Here is an 18,847-nt window from a genome sequence, read left to right on the forward strand (position 1 = left end):
GGGGCTTATACCTTGGCAACAGCGAGCGGTGGTGCCGCACGTGACATCACAAAAGGGTGTTTTGGCAGAAACACCCGCCATTCGTTAACGTAGTCTTATCTACTGCCCATCTCCGTCGATCATGGTTATGATCACTAGGGTGCAGCAGGGGATAGATGTTAGCGCTGTCAAAAGTTAAGAGTGCAGTGCAACATTCGGCTGCATATATTTGGAATATTTTCTGTGAAGATGAGATAAACTTCTGTTAAATAAATATTTGTTTTCTTTATTTTTCTATATATTTTTTATTTTTGCATATTTTGTGTATTGGTAAATAAATATATTTGTTGTCTTCATTTTTGTTGTATTTACTGAACTGTACATATTGAACAAAATTATATGGCCCACGCTCATCAATCTCTTGGTTATCTGGTCCATCGTGAAAAAACATTTGGTAACCCCTGAACTAGAACATACTGAAATATTTAATAACTGACATCAGTACATGCTCTGGATTAACAAAAATGGCAGCTTGCTTTAATGCACTATCCTATTGGTTTCCTGTCAGCTCAAACATTGTGTAAGTTATTACTACTTACAAAAACTTTATGCAGCCACAAACCCTAAGTGGGTCATACTATTTTTATTCTGACAATATTTATAGTAGTTCTTCCCAATGCAGTCCAACTGAAACAGGCATGTCATATCCTCTCACCCTATATAATTCATGGCTCTTCATGTTTGAAAATTATTTCCAGGTCAGCATCATAAGCACTATCAATGAAATATTCAGGACACTAATCTTAAGAAAATTTCATAACCAAACACATTTCACTAGTTACATCCTTCTGCTGGACTTGCACATAATTATGTGACAAATATATACTTTGTGATCAAAAAGTTCAGGAACTGAACAGTGCTTGGGTAATTAAGCAAGAATACTTCAAAGGAGATCCATCCATTATTTGGATGGATCTCCTTTGAAGTATTCTTGATGCACATGCCAAATGCAACTAAGTTTATCACTTTTCCAAGTTTCCCCAATAAGCTTCTTTTGTAATTACTAATTGCTGTATAATGTGTTTTTTTTTTTGGTAGTTGTTGGCGCATAAGCTTCTGTGGCCATAATGCACCTCCCAAGGTTTTTGCAGTACTTTGATCCAAGCCCGAGGCGGGAATCGAACCCGCGACCTTTGGGTTGCCAGGCAGGCACTTTACTCACCCGGCCAGCCTGTATAATGTTCTGAATAATTTCTTATTCATTGCAAATTGGGTCCTTTCAAAGGAGTTTTCAAATTTGGTGGGCTCTGGGATCTAAATCTGGTGAATGTGGAGGATGGAGAAACACTAATGGAGTGCTTCACAAGATTCTTGAATGGGAAGTGAAGGTGTGCACAGGCAATGTCTGTCACAATGCAAGTACTGATTCCTTGTAGTCCACTTTCTCAAAACAGCATTAAGTTAATGTAGAAATGGTTTTGTATTATGCAGAGCAAATTCATAATGAACAAAGCCCTGAGACTTAAAAGGGGGAGGAAAGAGGAGAAAAAATGTTTAACATCTGATCAATATATCTCTTGCAAAGTAAAGTCTTCCACTATGAGTACCAGGCCTTTTTCTGTATCATAGCCATACAACCATGATTATGATGGAAATGATGCGAGTCATAAGTAGCACAGGATGATGTTAATCAACAAGAACTCTAGTATTATAAATGAACATAAGGTAATAAAACTCATCTGACATGTTTCATTAGCAAATCTTATTAAAATTTATTGACTTCTCTTATTAGAAATAACTTCACTAGCCACTTTGTAGATAACACCAATCACTCCCAATCAGATAACAAACCTAGCTACTGACTCAAATGGTTTTTGGGTGGCCAGAGCTGGAATCACTTAAAACAAGCTGCCCTCAACTTTATGAACCAGTGAGAAGTCTTTAAAATGCATTTTTCTGCAATGCTGTTTTGTAACAGCATTGCAGAAAAACTGTTATGCAAATTTCATGACTTTGATGTACTTTTCTCCAATTTTAAAATACACTGAAAAATTATACCCATTCAATTTGCACTAATTCTGGCTGGCAGCACAGAAAATGATTCGTGCTTTAACCATGTCTAGATGAGTGGCAAATCATGTTAGAATTATATACGATCCATTACTTCATATATTCAGTCCTCAAACTTTTTGATCACACCTCTTAGTTTGTGTACTTCAGTACAGTTCCTACCAGCCACTGAGAAGCAAGAATGTGCTGTTTTTGTGGTATCTGTACAAGGGAGATCACACAAGTTATGAAAATTGTTATATTGGAAGTGGGTCTTAATCATTTTGAAAATGGTGAGGCTAACTTTGCATGATGAGCATAACAAAATGCTAAAGTACTTTAATTTTGGTTAAAAGGTTTCATGTTACAATCCAACTTCCAACACCAAGCAAGAGGGATGGAAAAGGAATCCCTGAGCCAATAGATATATACATTCCCAATTCGTTAAACTGGACAAGAAATCAAGGCACAAACCACAGTTCACTTATAAAAAATACAGCTTAAAGATTCCAGTTGCATATGAAAAAAAGTGTTTAACAAATAATTGGCATGAAAGTCTCTCCTTCACAGAACTGTTGGATACAACTACCTTTAAATATCAAAAGACACCAAACAAAATCCTGTAGAGATGAGTTTGACAACAGCACCATGATTTATCAAAACACTAGACATGCTCCAATAAAGAAAATTGAAACCAATACCAATAAATACACAGACCACTTTAAATTACTGAACGGGGGTTGAGGAGGAGGTTGCATGCAGGACTTACCACTTACCAGTCCCCAACAGGTTCATCATACCAATAGGATCTGCAAAGAAAATATTTAATTTAAATAAGACCAATAATCCCATTAAGCAGTTAATACTAAAATCAGGACTATCAAAACAAGTTATCAAATTTATTTTTTGATGGTCCTGATAGTTCCAATGAATACAGATTATACTTTATTTAGTTAATTCTATATTGTAATTGTTTTAATTAAATTCTGTTATTCGTGTGAACTATTAAATTAGCTCAAAAAAGCATTAAAATACCAAACCTTTTAAGATGACGGCAATTTTTGCTGCTAGTCTACCTATCCGTGAAATTTAATTTCCTTTTCAGTGAATAGCAGCAAACATGCACATCACAGCTAATGAAAATGTCTGAAGCAGAAAAATGGAGTTGCAATTTGATCATAAAACTATTTACACGTTGCCTGAAGTGTTAAATGTTTTCATAACAACATGACTGGGTTATGTAATTATGAATGACTGGGTTAAGTAATTTTTTTTAGCTTCGTTCATATCATCCAGAGAAACAATTATTCTTCTGACAACTGATCAAGAACCCTTCAGAAACCAGTCAGAACTGCTGATCATTAAACTTCTTTCTCTGGCAAAACATTTGGAACAAACAATTCTGACCAGTTGTCTGTGATGTGAGAACAGTGGTTACCCAAGATTCAAATTCTGGCAAACCAATAATAGAATGATTCTGATTCATCTGTTTATTATTATTAAATAATATTGTATTTAGCTGTAGCTAGAAGACTAAGAATGTAATATATAAAACAGAATAAAAATTTTGGAAATTACTACTTTCCATAACTTTTTAAACTTTTCCCATACCTTAACTGTTTTTATCCTGATATTTCATTTTTATAGTACTTACAGTATCAACGATGATCAGAGAAAACTCCAGGACATTTTGTAACAAATCAATTTAAATCAATCTGGGGTGTGCAAAAAATTAGGAAAATATTCAAATACTAGTAGTCTGAATATCATTTCCCTTAAGAGTGCATAGTATTTTTCACCATTAATAAAATTATAACAATAAGTTAAACAGCTATGCATTAATTCTTTTTCTTATTACTTTGTAGAAAACTTGTTGGCATAGAAAATAAGTGTAGAATAAGTTTACTTAACTTATTCAAAGTTGTTTTTCAAAAACTTTGTGGAGGTAATATTTTCAATGTGGGTCTGCTGATATTAATGGGAGGAATGAAACTACTAAATAACACCAGTGCTAATATTTGAGGTCTGAAAAAGCAACCAGCATGCAAAGTCAATTATAATTACAGGTCTAATAATGTTTTTTTAAAAAAAATCAATCACTAGCAATATGGCACAGGATTATGATGCTACAGGGAGATTTCTTGAGGACTACCCATCTACAAAATGTTGTAGTCTAATAATAGACAGGCAACATCATTTGAGCACTTTGGCTATCAGCAAAAAGTGCTCATTCTGGTAATGTCTTTGCAAGGCTTAAAAATGAAGCCTTACACCTCTTCATACCATGGTTTTGGATATACCAAAGGCATGATAGTGGTCCCCAAAACAAATGAAAAACAGCATGTTGAAATGACTAGCATTTTTGTATTTTAAACTGGAAATGGTGAATACTATGTATACTCTTATCTACTATCTTACTACCACACTTCCAAGAGGAGGGAAATTGGCTTGATATTCACTTTAATATATTCAGCCACAGAGTAAATTTTGCTAACAATGGCACTCAGAGTAATTGCATACCCACTGTAGAAACCCATTTTTTCCCCTCAACTAGAGATGCAATGAAAGTATACCAGTGGAACACAAACATCTAGCTCTGAAGGGGAATACAAGTACTAATAACAAAAAAATTAGTGAACTAACAAGCAATTTGTAAAGACTTCACTTTGGCACAGTGGTAGGCCAGTCAGTTTGGTTTTTTATTTAGCTTTCTCAATACACAGAAATATTCTATGGCATCAGAAATAAACATACAGCAAAATAAATTAGGACTGAAGTAATAGCCACAAAAATAAAAAAATTATACAGCTGATGAAAAGTTAAGATTATCAAGAGTTGAGTGGTGAAACAAAATGCAGTATATTACAGAAGTGTGGAATTTCAGTTGGATGAAATTATGTGTTAATTTGTAGACTATAAATGAAGTAGGCCTCCTCACTTTGTGATGGAGACCAATGATTCCCCACTTAATACAAGTGGTTCCTACAAAAGTATAGCGAAAGAGTACCAATAAATAGCATAATTTTAAAGATTACAAGACTCTGGAGATGGAAGCCATCAATCGTGGAAAATCCCAGGTTAGTCTTGTATGCAAATCTCCTTTTGGTGAGATTACAGCAGCAGAAATGTTGCCTGTATGCATGTGATTCAAGATGTGGAATTTACAAATGAATAATTGTACAGCTGTGACAAAACAGCACTGTACTATTAACTTCTCCCCAACAAGTACTGAGAAAAAATAAGCTCAATGGCAAATTTCTGGGAAGTATAGGAAGGAAAAACCTTGAATTATCAGGACAAGTAGGGCTGCTTGTAACATACATTGTGGCTGTCTTAGAGACCAGACTCCTTGGATTTTGATGGATGCAGAGGCTCCAGTTGCACATTACCTAAGCAATGAAGAAATCGCAGCCTCTGAACAGTGGGAAGACAATTAACAAACAGAAGGCCATTAGTGACAGAGGGAGCAACTCAGAAGTTAATGTAGCTGATTCACGTAAGGAAAAAGCACCAGAAATTAACAAAGTGCTTGGAAAATATTAATGAAATGGCATGGTTAGAATGCTAGAGTGATAGTGAACACCTTAGTTTGATTCTGACCAATGGGGGGGGGGGAAGAGAGACATCAGTTCTGCCAAACATTTCTGCAGTCAATTATATTATCTTTGATCATATATTTTCAATATAATTAAAACAGAAAGCCAGTGACTGAGGGAGCAGAAATAGATCTCATGACTATTTCAAATGGATGTGTAAAATGTAAGTCCAAAACAGCACTGTGTATTAGTAGAAAGTAAAGTGCAGGATATAAATCTTTGATACTGTCTTTTAGTGTGTATAATTATAAAGCATTACATATATAAAGTTTTTATTTACTAAATATTTAGGTTAACAGACTAGGGGTAAATTTTTCAGGAATAATGCACTTTACTTATAACAGCTGTTTCCTGACCCTAATGTTATATTGAGGTTTCACTGTACAGTCACTGCCACCAAATGCAGGGCAATTTTAAATTATTGTCAGGGTTTCTGTGGCATATAACTTTCTAACTGGAAACAACAAAATAAAACTGCTTATAGAATACAAGTGTAACTCAAAAAGTTTTTATTTCCTATAGAATCAATACTGCAGAATGCTAAACTTCAACATGTGCCTTTCATTGGCACGTAAGATGTCCAGGCAATATTCAATTTCCCTCCAAGTGTTCTCCAGCATTTGCAGTGTAACTGTTTCGATCACAGCAACAATTCTCAGCTTCAGTCTTGTACACAATGTTCTTCACAATCCCTGCAGGAAGCAATCAAGCAGTGTAAGATTGGTGTGCAGAGGCCACAGAGGTCCACCACATCCAACCCACCACCCAGGGAAATGCATGTCAAGAAATTATCAGCCAATAAGAGCCCAATGTGGTGGTGCAGCATCTTGCTGGAACACATTTGGCTAATGATTTTCCAACTGGTGTAACAGATACAGCTGCCACTTGTGCACATGACAACGCACACCAGATATTGACCTTTGGACCATCTCTTTTGAATTCTTGAATGGCACGGGGGTTTTCTGATCCCCATATTCTGCAGTTATAATTTACCCTCCCTGATAGTAAAACGTTGCTTCATCACTAAATCTCCCGAGGTAATTTTCATCAGCTTTGGTTTTTGATAAAAACGTCTTTGGCAAACTGGAAACAGTGGGGGTTATCATTTGGCTTAAAGCCTGCACAATCTGCAGTTTGTGAACATCGAGGTGAAGGCGGTTATGAACAACCCTATAAACACTCGTTTGTGTTATACCGAACTGTAAAGATTGTTTCGTTGATTTTTGTGGGCTTCGAGAAATCACTTCTTGGATTCTATCAACATATTCTGCGAAGAATTGTCTTCCCACTCCTTTTCAATACAGAAAACTACCAGTCTCTTGTAATTTAACCAAGATCAGATAGCATTATCTGAAGGTGAATCTTTTCCATGCTGAGTTCAGTAACAATCTTGCATTGTGATAACAAACTGTTTCAAAAAACCGAAGTATACACTTCTCTTGAACGGTCACCATTTTGAAGTAATGGCATCAATACAGTGGGTACAGCATTGCTAGAGAACAGCTGGAAGATTGTTCCAGTTATCCCCCACCCCCAAAACTTTCAAATTTGAAGTAACACTGTGTTTATTGGAGAGAAGAATGGAAAGTCTTCTGAGATATGCAAAGCACCACTGCTGGACTTTCTCCTAGGCAGAGAAGCAATCTTACTAAATCCCACTGAATAGAACTAAGGTAAGCAGCTAATATCCAAACAAAATTAAAAAGGGAGGCAGGAGAATTTTATTATCAGGCTCCACAATACCCCCATATAAAGCCACCATGAGATGGATAGTTACAACATCTAACATTCTCTTCCTGACAGAATCAAACTGTTACCAAAAAGAAAAGCTAAAATTTCTCAAGTTTTATTGAAACTGCCCACACAACCACATTTGATTGTTTTTTCTATTTGATTATCGAAAATCTACAATCAATTCTGACCTCTCAATTATGCCCATCTAGTGGGAAGTGTCTAATCAGGAGTGGTGATACAGAAAAACAATTTGCAGGCAATTTCTGTAAAGCTTATTACTGCAAATAAATTAACTTTCCTGTGTAACATAAATAGCCTTTCTGCTAGTTCTATTACTTTATAATGTTATCACTTGGGCAATGACCCTTCCTATCAGCCATTTTAGAGAAAGAAAAGTCTAAATTCCAAAAATATATCACATTTATGACAAATCAGGATATTGGAAATTGATTGGTTACATGCTGTTTTATAGCAAACTGGCAACTGTACCAAGACAATGTACTAAGTGATAGCACTTCCCAGAATTCATCCAAACTACAAGCTTTGATAATGTAGGTTGTTATATAGCCTAAATGATGTAGTATGGTATGACTTCAGATTCTCAATAGCACAAATACATAGATTCCAAAGACTCCAATGTCAAATGAAGTTTACCACAAAATAGTAAGGATACCATTGATTTGTATGCAGTACTGGAGAGCCAACTTCATGCAAGTGCACATCCAACTACTAATTAGTATATTTTTAAGCTTTAAAAAAAGTCCAGACTGCTGGATTTAAACTCAGACTGGATGAAAACTTGAAAGCAGATACCCTAAACCAATAGTTCAACCTTTTAGGACTTGTGGTATACTTCTAAAGTAATGCAAATTTTGCAGCACCTTATTAAATGTGGTGGTTATAGCTTAGAAAAAGCTATATTCAATAAGGATATTTTAATAAATCCCAACCCAAAGATTTTTTTTTCTAAATACAGTCAGTCCTCGTATAACATGTGTTTACACTACACGAATTCGATCATACACGATTTATAAATAGGGGAACAATATCTTATATAACACAAACCGAACTTGTTTATGCACGATTCGCCTTGCTGTTTACAAGAAATGGCAGTTGAACGCAGACTCACCCCAACCGAATGCAACACGATAGGAATGAAAAGAAGATTCTGAAAATGTATTTGTTTTTTATATCAGTGAGTGGGAAACACATTTCACCATAATAAGGTAAAAACCCACACAATTCCAGCTATCGGTATAGTCGCAAATGCAATTAGATCTAATTTACTACCAGTTTATAACAGATTCCACTAGCAGAAACACAACTGGAAATTGTTTTTGTTTTATGGTAGTAACCCCTAGAAATGTGCTTGAGTAAAATGTGGGGTGTTAATATTGTATCTCTGCCTTTACGGTGTTGTTTATTCAGTTGCTACACGCACGCAGCTTTGTTTATGTGTATCAAGCGTGCCTCCTCGTTTTGTAATTAAAATGAGTAAAATACTTTAAAAGGTGTAAAAAGGAAGCATCCTGGCAAAGACACTGCAGATTCAGAGAGAAAAAGAAAAGCAATATCGATAAACAGAGGCGGACTGGGTCAAAAATTCTTACCCGGGAAAATTTATAGTGGCCTCATACTATGGTTTGTGGCCAAAATCACACCTTTTTCTACGGTAAGGCCGCTTCTGTCAATAGAGAAAAAATATGAAATTGTGAAATGCTTTGAGCGAAATGAAAGACCATGTGATATTGCACGTGCTACAGACCTAAATGAGGCAACACAAAAGAGAAAATTAAAACAACTTTCATAGCAGGACCAACTCAAAGTGTAATTAAAATCCATTAGATTAAGACACAGAATTGGAATAGATGGAACGGCTGTCATCTGTTTGGATAGAAAAATCAGACAAAAAACGAGTTTGCTTACGACAGAAGCAAAAGCATTAGCAATATTTTGACATAATAGTCGTAATAAAATACGTATTTTATTCAGAAAAAACACGTATTTTTTATTATTTTATTTTTTATAATTTATATTATAATAAAATAATAAAAATTATAATATTATTTTTTATTATGTATTTTAATCGTTATAAAATACATAAGTATTTTATTACTATTATTTATTGTTTGGTAATGTTTTGGTTATCAATGTGTGTTCAATCTTGGGTGGCCAGCACCTAACCCTATTTTTCCCATAGGCCCTGTTTATATTGCACGAGGGTTTCTAGGAACACAACTATCGTGCTATACAAGGACTGACTGTATGCAAATCTGAAGGTTACACAAATTTTAATGAGACAACCAAGCTTGATGCTTTTGAGCAATTTCCTTATGTTAGGAGATATTTTGCATAAACTTACTCTCATCTTCAATGCAGTTTTCCCCTTTTATCAGATTTAATGTTTGTTAATGTCAAGAATCTCAACTTGCAACAATAAGTAGAAAATTTCTCAAAGCACAATTTGTGTTCCAGGATAATTATATTTAATTGAAATTCAGAATGCATCTAGGGGTACCTCAATATTCCATTTTAAGACTTCAGTCACATGAAATTGATGCTTCTTCAATCACTGAACTCTAAAGCCAGATAAACTGACCTAAGAGGTTTGTACCCAGACAAATCTATATTTATCAACACAAAGTATTAACATTTTCCAATGCTTCAAAGTGGTCAGTTACAAGAGCAGAAATTTTATTGGTTTCCGGTACTAATGAATATATCAAGGTTCCATTCAAGCTGTTCAGATTGACAGATGCCTGCTATATAAGCTAACCTCTCAAGCTCATTTAGTTATTCTTAAAGTATTTTTTTGATTGAAAGAACTTTCATTTTGTCTTCATAGACATAAAATACCTTCTACTTGACCGCCATCTTATCTCTTTATGAAAAATTAAAGGTTCATTTGGCACTACAAAACTGATTAAAGAGATGAATTTATTGGTGTTGATTTAACATAACTGACCTAATCTAACACTCATTTCCTTGTCCTTCCAACAAGGTCCACTGTACAGACCAACATTTGCTTTCATTTCTCTACAAATGGACCCCATCATTGATGGAGCACCAACATCAGCACTCACCCAACTTCCATAAAAGAAGTTTTCTAAGTAGCCAGTCAAAGTAGTATCAGAAACTACATTCTTTAAGCTCTTTGCAGCATCAGAACTGAGTTATAATTTCAGTTCCACAAATAAAACAAACAGGCTAGTAGATGTACTAATATCACTAATATCAGTAGACTCATCTGCTTGTAACACAAAATCAGATTTAGCCTTTTAGATGCTTGTTTCTTGATGTTAGAAAACATCAACTATTCTTGTTTGAATAGTGTCATCCAATACACATTTTAGCAATCTTTTTCAGCTTCTGCACCAAAAACCATTCTGACAATCAAAGTGAAAAATTTGGGACTTGGCTATGGTGTGCAGTTCTTTGCATTGTAAATAATTTCTGCTAATTGATAAGTGATCTGAGCTTTTTCAGAAATTTATTTGTTTCTCAAAATAGTTGGCTTTTGTGTTGTGCAAGTAATCTTTTGAAATAGCTTAAAATCTTTATCCACAAGATTTGCATGTTTAATGTTAAATATCTCTTCAATTTGCTAGGAACCATGGTATCATTTGAAAGTTTTTCACCAGGCACAATACAGAGGGCATCTTTTTTCACACAAAGAAAATCCAAAACTTAAATAACTATGTCTATATACTTTCTACCTCAAATCAAGCTGGCTTTTATCACTTGTGGAGGCTCCCAATATAATCATTGTTGCAGCATTCTCTCACATCTGATGAAGTTTTCCATTTTACATTTAGGGTGGCTACTTAAGCATGAAAATGGTTAAATTTAAAAAAAAAAAAAAGACATCTAACATGGTTTACATAATTAGATGTAAATGCTCAACACAGATTATATCTCTGCAAATTGCAGCAGAACAATTTATTCCTTAGGTGAACTTGCCAATGGGCATAACTTGCTAGATAGTGCTTTCACCCAAACAGCTGGCACCATATAGAAGGTATTACAATGTAATGCACATTGTAATAATTATACAGACAGCTGCATAGACTTTATACAGGTTAGTGGTGAGAACTCTAGTGAATTCCCACTAATTGCTTTCCTTCCAAGGCATTATGGAAAATGCAAGTCGAAACAGCTGGAAAGAGATTATACACAAATCATAACTGGTTGTTCTGGCACCAAATGGGTGTTCTGGCAAGAATTCTCCACACATGTTGGGACCACAGATAGTAGATAAATTCTCTTTATATAATTTTTTATTATACCTGGCTGGCACTAATTCCTGACAAACAGTGCATAAACTTATTTTTATTACAAATTAAAATTTGTCCTTTTATCTCAGAGAACATTTAGAACAGTGCTCCAGCACACTGAGAACCACTGTTCTGAAATATACTATTATGCAAAAAATTAAGTTGCTAAAAGACTAGTCCAAATTACTCTTTTTCCAAACAGCACTGGAAAACAATGCAATGCAAATGTGTTCATCTTTAAATTATATATATGACTCACATTTATCTAGTTTGGTTTTAAGAAATAAGAAAATTCAGTCCCAACTGCCATATTACATAGTTGTCTGACTAGCCATTATGGCTAGTCAGACAACTGTAATACAGAGTGACATCTCAAACTGCCAACTGTAGAAGTACTGCTCTAAGGCTTCAATTTATATTATATAAATATCAATTTAAGTTTTACCCATAACAAAGGAGAAAATTGCTTAACCCCTTTTATAAGAAAATGAGTGGAAAAAGTCCACTCTGTATAAATAATTCATTAAATTCTACTAATATCCATTTAGTACCCACAATTCAGTTTTACTAAAGGTTCAATCATTTGTCAGGCAACAGGTTCTTAAATTCATTTTTTTTTACCCCACTACCATTGTTAGAGCTCCATTTTTCTGTAGACAGACATTTCAACAGCAGGTACCATCTGTTTATATCAATATGGCTTCAAATAAAAATATCTTGAATAATTTGTCCAGCTCCAGAACTAATGAATTCTTCATTAAATTCATTAGTTTTGAACTAAATATTTCTTTTAACCTAAAAGTATACTGAAACAATCAATATAATGGCTAAAAACAGAGCACCCACTTTCAAACTGCTATTGTTAAATTTGGTAGGTCCACAAGTGGGAAAGGAAAGAAAAAGAGCTGCACATCTGAAAAAAAAACAGGCTTGACTACTAAAGTTCAGTTTAATTTCTTCTCATTTAGGTAATAATTGATAATTATTACCTAAAATGACCTTGATAATTTTAGATGGACAGTTTTAGGTTTAGGAATTAAGTGTATGAAGTCATTTCTAAAGTAAACAGGCAGATAGAAGAAAAGCTTCCTAAACAAAATAGAACACAGTAGCACTCAAAAGCATTAAGTATCCTCAGTAAATGCTATTAAAATATTTCCCATGAATTTTTTTCATCAGCATCATTATTAATATTTCTCAACAGATGATTAATTTATAAAGACAAAAGATACCTGTGAGTCATAGATCCTGGTGGTGGTGGAGGTGGTGATCTTCGTGAATACAAATAATCATTTCTATCTCCCATAGGTCTTCTTTCATACAAATCATCTCTGGCACCCATTGAAGGTGGGAGTGGTGGGCGTATGTAATGATCGCCAGCATTTGGTGGTGGTGGAGGAGGAAGTGGTCTACGGCCAAATGGGAGATCATCTCTCATGGGTGGTACTGAAGGACTACGACGTTCATATGGTGGTGGATATGGTCTTACACGATCTCTACCATACGGAAGTGGTCTGTCAAAGTAAGGATCAACTGAGGGGGATCCAAATGGTGGTTCAAATCTACGAAAACCATTACTAAATCCTCCATTGAATCCTCTGCCAACCATTGGTGGTGGAGGTGGTGGTGGAGCAAATCCATTCCTTGGAGGCATTCCTCTTCAAAATAAAAAAGGGGGAAATTAAACATATCATGAAAGTAAAGATATAGGCATATGCTAGTGAAAGCATGATGCTGAATATCACTAAGATTTTAATTAATGATTTATGTAAGCTAATTTATAACAAGCTTAATCAGTTTAGATACCATTCCCAAAAGACAGCTGAGAAAATACATAATGAGGTGCAATAAAAATTTAATTATTCTGTATAATATATAATCAACATTTACAGAAGGCTAGGCTTTCTTCTGATAATGGATTCTATACAGTGAGCTATTTACCATTGATTCAAGCATAAGTAGACCTTTAAAGCATATCTGAAATTTCAAAATATAGTTAGATGCAAAGTATAGCATCCTAAGATTGAATTAAACACTTAAATCTTAGAGTTAGAACAGTATGAAATCTTGATTAATTCTAGCCTTTCACTTTCTAATACCCAAGAATTGATTGATGAAAAACAATTCAAGTGGGAGTTGATTTACTTGAATTGGGGGGGGGGGGGGGTTCAAATTTGCTAAAGAAATTCACTTCCATATTGAGGCACTGTTTAAAATTCCAGTACAGTATTAAACAGGCAAAACAGAATTTTAGAATGGTGGTTACATAAAGAATCCCAGGTTTTCATAAAATGTATGTTTGCCTTTAGAAAAACTTTGTCGAGCCAGCTGAATTTTGTTAAAATCTGAACATATTAAATATATTAATAATTAATACAATGTATTAAGAACGATACTTACAGAGCTGTAAATGTACACAGCATTATTCAAGTGCAATATAACATTACCTATGTATTACATTTTTGGTCTCGTTATCTACAATAAGGGGGAATCATGTCCTTACTGCTTTCTTTATACAGCATAAAGAAATGTGCAACATGACATTTTTAAAAGAAAAGGCTCAAGTTATTGAACTAAACAGCAGCACTGGTTCTTAAGATTGTTTTTGTTATTTGGTTTTTAGGAGCATTAGCAACTAAGGCCATATTGCTCCAGGGATGTGGTGGTCATTCCCTGACCTTTCCACATCCTCCGTATTTGGTGATCACAGGCTCGAACCCCGGTCTAATCAATAAGCATGTGCTATGCACTGCTGCTGCTCCTGCCCAGGGAGTTGCCAATGTTCTTAAGATTAATGGAATTCAGTGACTTAATGAATAAAACATGACATACCCCAAAATATAAGCTTAACTAGCAAAAGAAATATCACTGAAGAGAAATCAAATATACAGACTTCTAATTGTCTTATGTAAATTTCAGTTGTAAAATGTGCACAGCATGGGACATAGGCACATTTTACAACTTCCATCATCATAATAAAGATCTTTGAAATTCTAGACTTCAGTTTGAGCATTTGATTTAAGTTGTAAACAATACAGAATATTGCTTGATTATCTGTTTTCATTCATTCAAAAACTTCATAATTATTTTAATATCCCAGAAGAAACTGAGCTAATGAGAAGTACAACCAATGGAAGTATTATAAAAGAAAAATAATAAAAGCCATGTTTATCTAAGTTTTAAAAAAAACTGATATTTTTCAATAGCTTTCCAAGTTTTGAAAAGAATTTCTGAAACTGACATTTTATCAAGGAATTCAAAAAATATAAACTTGCCACTTCAGTAGTTTGGAGCCTAATATTCTAGAACTGACATGTGGCTATTAAATAACAAGATTGTTGCCTTGGGCTTGCACACATTTCTTCCAAATGCAGAAACATTTCTGGAAATCATTTTCTGCAAGACAGTTTAACGCTTTAGTTGTAGCCTTTCCAAATGTCTTCAAGGGACTGAAAATGGGTCTCTTAAGTACCTTTCAGTTTAGGAAAAGGTCACAATTCTAGCAAATAGGGTGATGTTCACTAGTTTATTTGCCATAAACTAGCCCATTGTGTGCTGGTGCATCCAACTATCCTTCCATAATTCAGGAAGATGCTGAATTATGGAAGGATGCATCTTCCTTGAATTTTTTTCAGACAGCTTGTCAGAACTTCAGCATAGTATATTCAATTGACATTCTGATGTGGCAGAATATATTTGGCCATAATAATCCTTTAATATCAAAGAAAGCAAGCATGGTTTTCATTTTTGATAGTTTTTGTCTAGACATTGTTCTGTCTTTCCTTGCACTGTCTTATCTTTTTGGTTATGCTAGAACAGCTAACTTTCATCACAAATACTCAATCTGGCAATACTCTTGCTCAATCTGGTACTCTTGCCATACTCAATCGGGATCTTCAATTTTTTTTTTTTTCAAACATCTTCACAAACTCTGAATCTCGTTCTTTGATCTTCACTCAAATTTGGCACCATCTTGAAAACACTTTTTGCGAGCCTAAATTTAGTTAATTTTTCTGTTTCTTTGTCTATATTAAGTACTGGAATTCAGTAATGCAAACTATTCTAATGCTTAAACAACAATCACTTTGAATCAATGTCCTAACCCAGTCCACAATCAGTTTTCATGGATAACAAATGGCTGATCATTACTCTTTCATTCTAAATATCTTTTATGCCATTCAAACACACAAGCTCTTGGCATAATTAGCTTTCCTCATAAATATGACAATTTTTAGTGATTAAAACTTTTGCTGCTGGCTTTTCCAGTGACCCTTTTGACCCAGAATTGAAAACGACAGGATCAATTTAATTTCAAAGAAAGGCCAAAAGGAAAATTTTTGGCCTTCTCACTATGACTAAATTAACCAGTCTCTGGTAAAGGTTGACCAGTTTTTTTTTTTTGTGAAATTGGAAAGTTCTGAAAGCAGGGTGGTCTCCCTCCAAGCAGATTAAAAACCCAGTGCCACATGTGAGGAAGTGAATGTATTAAAAAAGCCATTCCTCAGTTCTCCATCCCACCATTTTAAAATTTCCAATAGGAGGTTCATGGAAGCAGCACATAGCAATGCAAGCCAACCATTTTGAGAACTGAGCAAATAAAAGGTCATGAAGGTAGGAAGAAAGCATATCCCAAGGGAAAGCATTTAGTTGAAGAGCTGCTGGAATGCAGATATTTATGGAAAAGGTTTTGTACTTAGGTAAGTACAAAAGTACATCAGTAAGGAGAAGGATACAAAAGGCAGTCAAAAAGGAAAGGAGATATACAAGAAGTTAGTAATATTCTTGAATAACTGAAGTCTAGTCTAATAGGAAAGGTAATTTGGAATAAATTAAGAGTACTGAAATATCAAAGCACCTGTTAATATAATTCAGCATAAGTATGGCTGCAACCATATAAAAATATGGGGATTGAGGGCATAATTTAAAAGCCATTAACCAACATCTCACATTACAGTATTGTCACCAGCAGAGATGGCAGGAACCCCATCTGTGCCATCAGACAACTAACATACAGTATTGTTGCCATAAACAATTTTGATAGGTGTCGGTTCTTCCTTGGTTAAAAAATTCAATCACCACTCTGCTTTATCTGTAGCATTCACCATTGAACTATCCGTGTGCTGCAACTCACGAGACCGATCACAGTGTCACTCAGTATTGTAAAACTGGAGACCTCTAGTGACACAAAATGATCTACGACACATTTGAAAGCAAAAAATTAGGCCAAACTGACAACATTACCTTCTTTTCCCTCCTATTAATTTTATGTCCTAACAGAGGAGATGCCACCTGTCATTATTTCTCACTGTGGAGTGCAGCACCGCATTAATATTTTTATTTTAGTGCCAATCAAAAATTAGAAGTGATAACTTCTAATGAAGCTTTTTATTTAAATTTATTTTTACCAGCAAAGAAGCAAATCACTGTTATACACTACATGGCTTCAGATGTGTAGAGCATATTAATAATTGTCATTTATTGGTTGCATGCAGAGACCCTTATACCATTCTTGGTAGTGTCAACTTGGGATGAACAGCATAAATCAGATTATTTTGCTTAGTCAGTCTAACAGTTATGGGGAAATTGAGATGCAAGTTATGTGATGGTTTTTTACAATCTGTTCCATCTCTATCGGGTTAAGAATTAGCACAACTTTTGGAAGATAAAGGCAGAGTAAGATGAACTCTTAATATATAGATGATATTGCCACCATTTCAACCAATCATGTTTGATTACAAGAGAAATAAATCTGATGATTTTTCATTTGTAAAAGCATTCCATAGCATAGAATGTTTATGCATAGAGTGGTGTTACTGGCCACTGTATGCCAAACGTGGTTATGTGCTCCTGGATAATGTTAAAGTTTGTGATATTAAGAAGAGGAATTTTGATTTTCTTAGTGATCACCTTGTTAACAAAGTTGCATTGTAGTAGGGTTTTCACAATATCAGGTAGTTTGACTACTTATAGACATGCATTTGTTTTGACAGTTGAAACATTCTTAGTTCTTTCTGTCAGCTGATTGTTTCCCTATGCTATAATTTAATTTATTCACTGGGGCAAAGCAAAAGCCTGTACAAACCAACATGAAAATGTTTAAGAAAATTCAAGTCATTAATACATTGGACATTAGCTAGATATTTTGAGAGAGGAAGAAGGATAATAATGCCACCTTATTGAAGGTAAAAAAAAATTAAATAGTGCAAAACTAATTGAAAAGTGTGCATGTGCGATGCTACCCTGTAAATAAAGAATATCCCAAGAAATCCTATGATGGGTGAGCTAGAGGTCCAAAAGAACTGGCAGCTACAAAATCATCTCAGCACAACACAATGCTGATGTCTGGCTCAGCAGGCATCAGGGCACCACAGGTTGTCAAATTGAAAAATTCCTGTTGTGGAATCAGGACATGGTACTTAAGAACAATGTTAAAATGTGGAAAGCTGGAGTGTGTCAAAAGAGAAATGCACAGGAATGGTACTGATGTGCTTTGGGTGGCAGAGACAAGATGGAGAAGTAGGCACATTTGTAAGTGAATCTGTAAGTGAATGAAGTTGTGCACTCTGGGACTAGTGATAGTCAGGTGGGGGGGCAATAATTATGATGAGAATATTCATGAGCACTAGTAGATGTGGAATTGTTGCAGCATAGACTTATCATGGTCAGATGTGGCAAATCTGGTCAATGTGGTAATTATACAAGTTTATATGCCAACCTCAAATAGTGCTGACAAATTAGTTGGAGACATAGAAACAGTTGGAGGAATTAACATAACATGGAATACCAGATCAAGAGACAGTTATGGGGGATTGCAGTGGTTGGAGAGAGAAGGGAAGAAAAGACTTGGGAAATTTGGTCTGGTTGTGAGAAGCCAACACGTACTAGAGTTTTGTACAGAAGAGTCTAATGGTAGCAAATATCTGGTTTAATGCACCACTCTGCAGAAGATATACATGGAAGAATCCTGGCAACTCAGATACCAAATTGATTAAATCTTAGTTAAACATACCATAACCAAGTGAAGAAAGCATCATCCTATCTGGGAGAAGAGATTCAGACCATTCACTAGTGAAGATGAATGTGGAACTAAAATTTAAGCACCTGAATAAAAGGAAATCATTCATGAGATGGAATGTTAAGAAATTTAGACAGGAGAGTGCAAAAAAAAAAGTTTCAGGATCTGACCAATGTTAATTACTGCTGTGGAGACTACAA

General features: G+C 34.8%; 1 protein-coding gene across 4 annotated transcripts in view; it reads right to left on the reverse strand.

The window, feature by feature from the left end:
• The window catches only part of LOC150077005 (RNA-binding protein 14-like), a 128,618-nt gene that overhangs the window by 69,069 nt on the left and 40,702 nt on the right, over nucleotides 1–18,847 (reverse strand). For 2 of the 4 annotated variants that reach the window (XM_090386930.1, XM_090386931.1), the window contains exons 6-7: nucleotides 12,865–13,290; nucleotides 2,805–2,837 (exon numbers count right to left, since the gene is read on the reverse strand). In XM_090386930.1, the coding sequence (XP_090243056.1) occupies nucleotides 2,805–2,837; nucleotides 12,865–13,290 (459 nt within the window). Of the gene's footprint in view, nucleotides 1–2,797; nucleotides 2,838–12,864; nucleotides 13,291–18,847 lie in introns of all 4 variants that reach the window. The other 2 variants (XM_090386933.1, XM_090386932.1) reach the window with 1 other exon arrangement.

The sequence above is a fragment of the Mastigoproctus giganteus genome, chromosome 12 (genome assembly GCF_048544385.1).
Source record: "Mastigoproctus giganteus isolate SK-2022 chromosome 12, ASM4854438v1, whole genome shotgun sequence".
Classification (NCBI taxonomy): Eukaryota; Metazoa; Arthropoda; class Arachnida; order Uropygi; family Thelyphonidae; genus Mastigoproctus; species Mastigoproctus giganteus.